At 42.8% G+C, this 10,692-nt stretch overlaps 1 protein-coding gene across 4 annotated transcripts in view; it reads right to left on the reverse strand.

Annotated features, from left to right (window-relative positions):
- The window catches only part of gak (cyclin G associated kinase), a 31,664-nt gene that overhangs the window by 16,633 nt on the left and 4,339 nt on the right, over window positions 1-10,692 (reverse strand). For 3 of the 4 annotated variants that reach the window (XM_081705155.1, XM_081705123.1, XM_035526144.2), the window contains exons 2-15: window positions 10,623-10,684; window positions 10,372-10,431; window positions 10,023-10,137; window positions 9,579-9,721; window positions 8,969-9,094; window positions 7,968-8,057; window positions 7,658-7,793; window positions 7,236-7,348; window positions 5,947-6,022; window positions 5,112-5,238; window positions 3,517-3,566; window positions 3,201-3,349; window positions 2,624-2,746; window positions 1,096-1,229 (exon numbers count right to left, since the gene is read on the reverse strand). In XM_081705155.1, the coding sequence (XP_081561281.1) occupies window positions 1,096-1,229; window positions 2,624-2,746; window positions 3,201-3,349; window positions 3,517-3,566; window positions 5,112-5,238; window positions 5,947-6,022; window positions 7,236-7,348; window positions 7,658-7,793; window positions 7,968-8,057; window positions 8,969-9,094; window positions 9,579-9,721; window positions 10,023-10,137; window positions 10,372-10,431; window positions 10,623-10,684 (1,504 nt within the window). Of the gene's footprint in view, window positions 1-1,095; window positions 1,230-2,623; window positions 2,747-3,200; window positions 3,350-3,516; window positions 3,567-5,111; window positions 5,239-5,946; window positions 6,023-7,235; window positions 7,349-7,657; window positions 7,794-7,962; window positions 8,058-8,968; window positions 9,095-9,578; window positions 9,722-10,022; window positions 10,138-10,371; window positions 10,432-10,622; window positions 10,685-10,692 lie in introns of those variants that run through there. The other variant, XM_081705191.1, reaches the window with a different exon arrangement.

Raw genomic sequence — 10,692 nt, forward strand, 5'->3', positions numbered from 1 at the left:
GGCCAGCTAGCCAACTACTGTAACTAGTGTAACAAATCTTATTTACAGAGTTTGTGTGTGTGTGTGTGTGTGTCTCATTCAAAAAAAAAAAAAAAAAAAAAAAAAAAAGCATTTAAATCAATCTCTTTGCCAGGTAAACGTTTTAACGTGTGATTAATCAACAAGACTTAAGTCAGAGGCTAGTTCAGCTGCTTAGATATATCCACTCTAATGCTAAGTAGCTAACCCGTGTCTTCTAGCTAACTGGAGCTTGTCAGTCAATTATTTCAACTTTAGTGGCAATGTCTTGTCAAATGACAATCTGTTAAAGTCAGTTTTGTGTGAGAACTGAAGTCTCTCTGATACAGGCTCAAACAAGAACGGTTGACTCCTAAACTCCATGGTTCACCTGTAAGGCTTCATTTACACTGTGGTGCTGTTGAAATGTAAAAGAAAGCGTCGTTAGATAGCTGGGATAAGATCGTTTTAGCCTGTATTGTCAAATTTGCAATATAAGATGCAACTTTGTCAATCCCTTTGTTGGGTAAATGATTCTAACGATCTTTATTGCTTAGGGATATCCAATTTTGTTTAAGAACTGAAATATTCTCCGATGCAAATATCCTTCGACGTTAGCTAGCTAGCGACTTAGTTTGACCTGTTGATTCTGTCACACCATACACCAGCCAATCAGACCAGAGCTCATAAATTATTCATGAAGCCACAAAAAAGTAACTAAATAATCTTAAAGTTGTAAATGGACATGCAAACCGCATATATGGGCATTTTTCACGCTACGTTATGTGCCTTCTATACAGATAACAGAACAATTAAAAAATATCTAGCAAAGGCATTCTAGGGTACCTTCAATTTTAAACTTACAATTATATATTGTTCTGTTCAATTCATTGACTTGTTTGTTATACTATCAGATCTTTTGATCCAACTTACATTTTCCAGCTTTGGCTTTTTGGATTTTATCTTTAATTGTGTATTTGAGAGCGAGAGCACGATCTTGAAATGACTAAAGATTAAAATGTATGATTTATCTGGTGAAAAGGGAGTGGGAGTGAGTGAGTGAGTGTGTGTGTGTGTGTGTGTGTGTGTTTGTTATACCTCTTGTGTGAGGGAGCGATCCCTGGAGGGCAGCGTTTCATGCTGAACATATAAACTGCAGCTTCAGCCGTAGAGAAAAGACGACAGAAACACAGAAAAGAGCACACAACTACTGCAGAAGCAGCCCTCCCATCCTAAAGAGAGAGAGAGAGAGAGAGAGAGAGAGAGAGAAAGAGGGACACCCACACAGGTATTTTATATTTTTATAATCCGTTAGCATCACCCGTTTTCAGTCCGACAAACTCAGTGTGTTTGCACATGCACTCAAGGCTATCTGTGTGTGTGTGTGTGTGTGTGTGTGTGTGTGTGTGTGTGTATACAGTCGTGGCCAAAGGTTTTAAGACTGACACAAATTTTGGTTCGCTTCAGATGTTTTTTAAGATCCTTTTGTCAGATGTTTATATGATAGAGTGAAGTACAATTATAAGCATTTGCTAAGGTTTTTTAACTTTTTATTGACAAATACATCCAATTTAACCAGACTTTATATTTACAGTGTTGACCCTTCTTTTTTAAGACACATTCACGCACCACCCCTATGCGCATGCACGCACACACACATACACACACATTTATATATATATATATATATATATATAAATAATGTGTGTGTGTGTGTTATTAAACCCATGACGATCATATCGTTTCAGGTATTAAATCTTTCTAATAAGCACATATCCCACTGGAAATAAAATGACTTACTAACTTATGTAAATGTGTAGATTTAATATCACTTTGGATATAAATCATGCACAGTAGTTCACAGTAATTAGGGAGGAATCAATAGAAGGTTGCTAATATGTTGCCACAATTCTGTGAGCCTGAAATGTAGTCAGCTGTTTGTGATTACAGTAATTCCTGTAGTTTACTTGAACTGTGTTAAGTGTCGGCTACTAATTGTTGACCAGACTAACTATCGACCTGTACTGCGTTAAAGTGTAACCAATTAATTATTAATTGGTAATTATTAGTAATATTTACCATTTTTTACTTGTTTATAATTAGTCTATAATTATAATGTAACACCAATTTAGAACTAGTGATTACTACTAGTAATTGTTGACCTTAATTATTGACCGTAATAATTGATAATAGGAATTTACATAATTGTATTCTAAAATTTCCGCTTTGAACTCCACACATTAAGTAAGAAAGAATTTGTGAAAATTTGGGCATGTGTGTGTGCACGTGTGCAGAAATAAACCACCATTTATTGGAAAGTATGAAGTTGTGTTTCTGATCACGCCCAGGTGATTGGGTGCCTACAGTAACTGGCAGGGTTAACATCCTACTAAGGTTTAGATCAGTACACTGAACTGGTTTCATATGAACAGTCAGTGTGTTTACTGCAGCAGTAATAACAATTAGAAACCCTCGTACAATACAGAGTAGGCATGTGTTGCAAGTATGTGTACATGCATGTGCGTGTGTGCACGTGCACATGTATTCAGTAGTTGGGGGTGTGTGGATGTGTGTGTGTGTGTGTTCGGGCAGTAGGGCATCAGAGAGGGCTGATGTGTGTACTCACTAGGCAGTGTACGATGCATACATTTCTCTGGTCCTGTTTGAGCCACTGGTGCATGCTCTTACATATGCCATACAGGTTAGTCAGAGTGGGACCACGTCTCACCTGCCACCCACACTCTGATACCTATACACACACACACACACACACACACACACACACATACACACACATACACACACATACACACACACACACACACACACACACACACACACACACACACACACACACACACACACACACACACACACACACACACACACACACACACACACACACACATACACACACATACACACACATACACACACATACACACACATACACACACATACACACACATACACACACATACACACACACACACACACACACACACATACACACACACACACATACACACATACATACACACACACACACACACACACACATGCGTGCACACACGCGTGCACACACAAGTCACCTCTCATTTCAGTGCAGCAATATAAACACAGCTAAGAAAACAGCAGGTCTCTCCCTGGCCTGATGCCCTCTAACTACAGTGTGCAGGGCTGTGGGTGGGGCCATCTCTCACCCGGTGATGGAAGCGGGCGGGTCGGTAGGAGCGTTTGGACAGGTTGTAGACGGCATAGTGTCCCGCGTGGCGAGAGTCCAGGAACAGACGCACCTCCTCTATGTTGTTCTTAATAGCAGACTCCACCCCCTCCGCTGGAAACGACATGACTGGACACAAACGTGCACGCACAAAAACACGCCCAGAAATTCCTCATTGGGCAAATGCCCGCAAACAATGTGTGTTGGAACAGACGTATGAAGACCTCCAATTATTGGAGGCCAAGTGACAAACACAAGCAGAAACCTTCAGCTTGTGTGTATATATAAACTCCTACCTGCTATTCTGGAGGTGATGTAGGACAGGTCCAGGTCCCCTTTAGCATAGCTGGAAACACACAAATTCAAAAATGCCTCATTAAACTGGAGGCTGTCATGTGTGTGTGTGCACGCGCACTCCACATTCAGGTTTCAGTTCCCTGCAGGGCACCCACCACAGTGTTCCCAGTTGACATCTCCAGACTGCCCAGTGTAGTACATGCACGCACCCACGATCACGCACACAGGCAGACCAACCAGGACGAGCAAGCAAGGCAAGCAAGCTCGAAAATAAAATATCACACACACACACACACAAAAAAACAAAATTACTTCTAAAAATTATCAGAGCAGAATTAAGAGTCTGTGGTGGGAAAAACGGGAGCAGACTGTTAACTGACAACACTACAAAGCTAGGATGCTGAGTGTGACAGACTGCCTGCACACACACACACACACACACACGTTTGACAACACTACGGGACCGCACGCGCTCACACATACACTTGTGCAAACACAGCAATGGCCAATAGTTACCTGGGGCTGCAAGAGTTGGGCGGACACGATCACAACACGAGATTCAGGAACAAAACCAACAAATAAATGATAAATAAAAGACAATGACATCAAGAAGAATGAAATATATATAAAAAAAAAAAATAATACACTGGTAGACAGAAACAGGATATGAAGGGGAACAATGATAACTACAGCAACATGATATGAAGGGAACAATCAGAACTACAGTGAAGGGAATAGTGACATTACAGCGACAGGGTATGAAAGGGAACAATCAACTAGAGCGACAGGGTTTGAAGGAATCAACGATAACTAGAGCGACAGGGTTTGAAGGAATCAACGATAACTAGAGCGACAGGGTATGAAGGAATCAACGATAACTAGAGCGACAGGGTATGAAGGAATCAACGATAACTAGAGCGACAGGGTATGAAGGAATCAACGATAACTAGAGCGACAGGGTATGAAGGAATCAACGATAACTAGAGCGACAGGGTATGAAGGAATCAACGATAACTAGAGCGACAGGGTATGACGGGAATAAATGACAACTACAGTGGCAGAATGGGTAGCTGAGGACCTCGTGTGATTCCAGGGTTCTAGAACCACAGAACCAGACTGAATGGTTGAGGCACAACTAAAAAGATGCGCTGCACAAGCATTGTAGGAAAAGGCAAAAAGTGACCAACACTGCACGAAAAATCAGGTAAAAGATGCACACACGGGCCTTGAGGGACAGGTGGTGGAGAAACGGCCTATAGATTCAGACTGACAAAGATTAGAGCAGATGATGTTGACACTGGCTCCATCTGGCTTTAACCAGCTCCACGTACCAAAGCAAATTACAATAGGGCTCAGACAATGCAATGATGGATATATCAGTTACTTTAAAGATATGGTGTATTCCAAGTACACTATAGCAATTATATAAACTCAACACTGTCCATTGCTGTCTACTCTGGAGGAGCACCTTGATGGGTTGTTAAACAAATAAAATCAGTAAACAAATAAAAATGAACACTAAACGCCATAAGAGAGGCTACAGCTATAGCAAAAAAGCCACTAAGGCACATTTGTGTTTGTGTGTGTCTCTCACCTGGCCACAGACTGGATGACTTTAGAGGAAGTGTCCTTGATGTTGGTGAGAAAGCGTTCAGTTCCACCTTTAAGAATGTCCAGGAAGCCCCCACCAACACCCTGATCACAGTCAGCATTATATATACCTACGCAACACAAAAAAAATAATTACACCAGGTTCATGGGTAAACTACACATTTGTGTATTTAAACAGATGCTGGACAAAGTCAGTCCTCTTAGGAGAAACCAAAGATATGTGGTTACAATAGAGACACTCAGACTGAACAATATGGGGTTACGACAGACATTGTAATATACGCCGAACAATATGTGGTAACAACTGAAACTAATATAGCTTGGGCTTAAAAGCGAGATGTGTCATTGGAATAATTGTCATTATTTCATAATGTTTTAAAGGACAGGCAGCTTAATAGCTAATTTAAGATCACTGTTCCCTGTCCAACCCTACAATAAGCAAAAAGAGCAGAGAGAGCATTAAACTCTGGATTCTCATCTGTGAGATATTTCTGCAAGTGTAAGACAGGGCGTACTTCTGCAGTGGGAGATGTGGTGCTCGAAAATTAAACCCCACTGAGGAGCTGGATCAGCTTTCTAAATACAAAACGGTCCCTGTCCAGGACTAGACCATGCAGTCCAGGACTAGAGCACACCCTCAATGGGGACTTTGAACACAGCGTTTCAGTCTAGAACCAAATACGTTTTTGATAAACAAGCTTTTGGTTCCATCAACAGATTTCTCACTGACCACATGCTCCTTCAACACTAACAGACTGTCAGAACAAAGGAAAACATCACACAGTCAGTTAGCCCACAGACACACAGTTGGTGCTCACCTGCATTGTGTATGTTGTTGGCCTGCAGGGGGAGTTGTGTGGTGGTGCTGCCAAACCCTCCGTTCTGTTCCAGCAGCTGCAGAGATTCATAGCCATCAAACGCAGGTTTGAAACAGTGATACGCCCTCAGCACACTCATCAGGACCCAGTTACCCCGGGCTTAGATACCCCGTGTACAGATACCCCACAACCCGTTAGCTGCAGTCAGAGCAACTGTACGGCCCACATGGCAAACACGCCAATCGACCTGCCAGAGAAGTGTATGCGTCTGTGTGTGTCCCAACACGACACAAAGAACAGTTGTTGATGTCTAGAGTGCAGGAGAGAGGAGACAGAGAGGAGGAGCAAAACACTCACAAGACCAAAACGTCGTCCAGCCCCACCCGAGTGTGTGTGTGTGTGTGTAAACTCCCCCAGCCCCCCGTGTGTATATAACACACAAACATGCAGCAACCTCCACTATAAGAAATATAAGCCACATTGTCCATTAATGTGATTCTGACCTACTACACCAGCTCCACCCACTCATCATTACATAAACAGAATGCAACTCCATGACTCTTCAGAAATTAAGATGTTGCAAAATCTCATTAATTGGGCACACATATTCTAACAGTTTGCTGCAAGAGGCACTGGGTTGTTCAGTCTCTCTACCACTTGGTCTCTCTGCCCTTCTAAACACTTCCCTTTCCCTCTGTCAGGTTCATCCTTCATTCTCTTGCTCACCATTTTCCAACTCTATCCACCTCTCTTTTCATTTGTCATTTGCATAATGTGACCTCATTAAGTGTTACGTGAGAGTATAAGAGGGAGGGGAAAAGCTGAGTATGAGAGATGAAAACATGCCTTTGTCTAAGGAACGGAGGGTGGTGGATGGATAGAGAGAGAGAGAGTGCGGAGAGGGAGAGGACAGGGACTGTCTGAAAGGCTCTTCAGAGAGGTATCATCAGTGAGTAAGTCTGTGTGTGTACATCTCAATGAAGGGTTTGTTTTCAAGAGTGCCACGAAAAAAGATGCATTCAGCATGAGCCTCTCATCCAATCCACTTTCCCTCTGGGAACCTGCTCCACCCCTGACCCCACCTTTTCAATGTAAAAGCCAATTACTGAGAAGTCTGAATGACACGTGCCAGTTCAAAACAAACCAGTATCTCTTTGAGAGTGATGCATCCTAAGCGTCATGTCTTCATTATTTATATTAGAATTTTTGCATAAAAGTAATTTTACAACATCATTTTTGCATAAATCGAAACGTATTAATATTGTAACAGGGCACTGGTGGTGCGTTACCTCGGTGATTGGAGATTTGGGGTTGACATTTCTGGCTGCTGCAATCTCTTGCAGCTGGTTGACCAATTCTGTGATGGACAGGCGCTCCTCAGGGTTCACCTTCAACATGGAACCTGACAAATGCACACACACGCACAAACGCCCGCAGAGACAGGCACACAATTAGGCTGAATTAAAATCGTCAACATCACAGTTTGCAGAACACAGCTGAAACCTATTGGCAGTTTCAGGACACAGACAGCAAACAGAAATCTCAGACAGCTAGATATAATTATGGACACAAGACAGGTATGGTGAGGTACACACAGACTGTGCAGTGAGGTACAGAGATGGTGTAGTAAGGTACAGACTGACAGGTGTAGTTAGGTACAGACCAACAGGGGAAATCAGGTGCAGGCACAGAGGTGCAGTGAGGTACTAACAGATGAGCTCGTGGAAGACAGTGTAGCGGCTGTCGTTCTGAGGGATGTTGTATTTTCCATTAACGATCTGCAGCTTGGCTCCCTCCTCAAATGGGTGCAGCTTGAAACATAACAGGTACAGGATACAGCCCAGAGCCTGTGGAGCAGAGAGACAAGTATAAACACACAGCCCAGGGCAGACAGAGAGTGATAAATGCGTACACACACACACACACACACACACACACACACACACACACACACACACACACACACACACACACACACACACACACACACACACACACACACACACACACACACACCTCACCCATATATCCTGTTTCTCATTGATGGGGAAGTTGGAATAGAGGTCGATCATCTCTGGAGTCCTGTAAGCTGGTGTTGTGTTTCTGGTAATCTGCAAAGGGACAGACACACATGCATGTGTACACGTACACACACTCCCTGAGTTTCCAGCCTCGAGCCCTCAGTAAATTTTTAATAATCTTACACTGACAAAGTAACAAAAGCTTGATATGCAGCTGGTTTGAAGGAACACAGGGCATGGTTTTAGCAGAGTAAAATACAGCCCAAATGACAGATGAATCATCACCACACTAAACTCATCTCACTCTAAACCACTATGAGCAGTAGTGACCCATGACCACACTAAATTCATCTCACTACCACATGCTGCCTCTCTGAAAAGGCAGGTGAGAGTTAACTGTGTTTCAGGACAAACACTCGTATCTGCCAAGTATGCCAGAGAGGACTGTGCGTTGTCATGGTAACTGTTGACTAGACAGCATTTTTATTTTATTTATTTATTTATTTATTTATTTATTTTTTAGAGAGTTCGGCGCCAAACAGCTGGTGTGATTTGATCAATCAGACAGGAAGCAGGAAACAGCACTCTCTGGACATTACATGATATAATCATCACTAATCTAATTTAGCAGCCAAACGAGCCAGTGAAATATCCATCAGCCTCTTCTTCCTGCCTGTTTGTACTCTGTAGCTGGGTAATAACAGGTGCTGCAGAACTCAAGCATAGTCAGGAACTCCAATTATTGCAATACTGCGATGAAAGAAATATGTTTAGTTTCTGATCAATCGCATTCACCCCGATAGTTTGTGAACCAGGACAGTAAAGTAATGTAGCATATATAAAATGATGGGGTGAAAATTAAGAGTGGTTGACACAATCAACTGACAAACAGACAAACCGAGATAAACACGAACACTATCCATACCTATACAATCGCCCCAACCCCACCCCTCTGTGTGTCTGTGTGTGTGTGTGTGTGTGTGTGTGTGTCTGTGTGTTACCTCATCCTCCACCATGGCTCTTTTGTGTGCTGTCCAGTTGTAGTCAGGGTAGTGGGCCACAGTGGTAGCGCTGCCAAAGTCACACAGCTTTATCACCCCCTGCTGGCTGATCAGGAGATTCTCAATCTGTCAGAAACAAATCAAGTAAATAACAAACCACTGCAAACCTGCTGGCTCTGGGTGGAGGCCAGTGCTCACAAACACTTCTCAAGAGCGCTGATCTGGGGTCAGTTTTGTCTTTCCCTGCTCTAATTAAACACCCACGTCAACACCCTATTAAACCCCTGAGTGCAGAGCAGACTGTGAGAGTTAAGAGATGCAAGTAACGGAGGAATGAGAATGCCAATACCTATTATTATTAAATTTATACTTATATAGCTACTTTCTAATATCCAAACACCACATAGCTCTGAGGAAAGAAGCAAACAGTGCAAACTTAACAACTTTCAAAAGTGAATATTCCTTATTTCCAGCACTAGTGATGCAGACACGAAGCTCTTCATACCATTTCCCAGTTGCAGCTGCCTTTCAGTTGCCGATTTTAATTTGAAACAAAAACAAGGCTGTGTTTCAGTTCATGTCAAGGCTCATGTATCTGTTCCAGTCTCACCTTCAAATCCCGGTGTATGACTGGTGGTTTCTGTTTGTGCATGTGCTGCACAGCACGACATGATTGGTAGAAGATCTTCAGTATGGTGTCACATGACATGGGTCCCTTCTGCTCCACCTTCTTCACAAAGTCCACCAGCTGACCTGCAGGAAGTGTAAGGCAGGGGTCAGTGCAACACAGGACATAAAATAAAGCAACAGGAAGAATGTGAAGTGTGGGAAGTCAGCAACAAGTGTTTTCATCTGTCTTGTACAGGAACCAGAAAGTCAGTCTCACACGGACTTCATAAAACCCACACCAAGGCCACTGTGTCAGCTACAGGTGTGTGTGTGTGTGTGTGTGTGTTTGTATTTGTTCACTCTCAGAATGTGTTCCTTGAAACAGCATGTGTGGGTGGGCCTGGCCCCTGCACATTTGCGTGTGTGTGCGCATGTTCGTACATACCTTTACATAGCTCAGTGAGGATGAGGAACTCAGCCTGGCCTGTGTCTGACTCCTCTTTACTTATGGAAGCAGCAGAGCAGAACTGGACGATGTTGGGATGACCAGATAGCTTTTTCTGCAGAGTACACCCACCCCACACACGTCTGAGTACAGAATACTAAATAAAGTTCTACAGAGTACACCCACCTCACACACGTCCGAGTACAGAATACTAAATAAAGCCATGCAGATTTTTCTACAGAAATGGACCAACAAACAGCTTTAGAATACCAAACTGGAATTTGGTGTGAGAACAACATAAGGACTTTCACGTAGAGTTTCACATTTATGGACGAGATTGAAAGATCACCATAAAGCAGACTTCCTGGATTATGCTCTTGTTCTTCTCTTCCTCATTAGATAGAAGCCTCTGGAAACAAACACACACATGCACAGTTTGTTCATCATGATTATATCTGGCAAAATCTCTGTAAAAGCCCCTGTGTACTTCTGACCCATTAAGGATTTTACAGGAAACCACAGTTTGGTCACACTGCAAGAACATGGGTCACACACAGTTCATCAAGTTAAACATGTTTCCTGTTCAACACCTACTCGTACCTTCAGGGCATAATCTTTGCTGTTTCCAATATCCTGGGCCTCGTACACGAAGGCAAAGCCACCTGCACAC

The sequence above is a fragment of the Electrophorus electricus genome, chromosome 1 (genome assembly GCF_041902795.1).
Source record: "Electrophorus electricus isolate QZ-2024a chromosome 1, ASM4190279v1, whole genome shotgun sequence".
Taxonomy (NCBI): Eukaryota; Metazoa; Chordata; class Actinopteri; order Gymnotiformes; family Gymnotidae; genus Electrophorus; species Electrophorus electricus.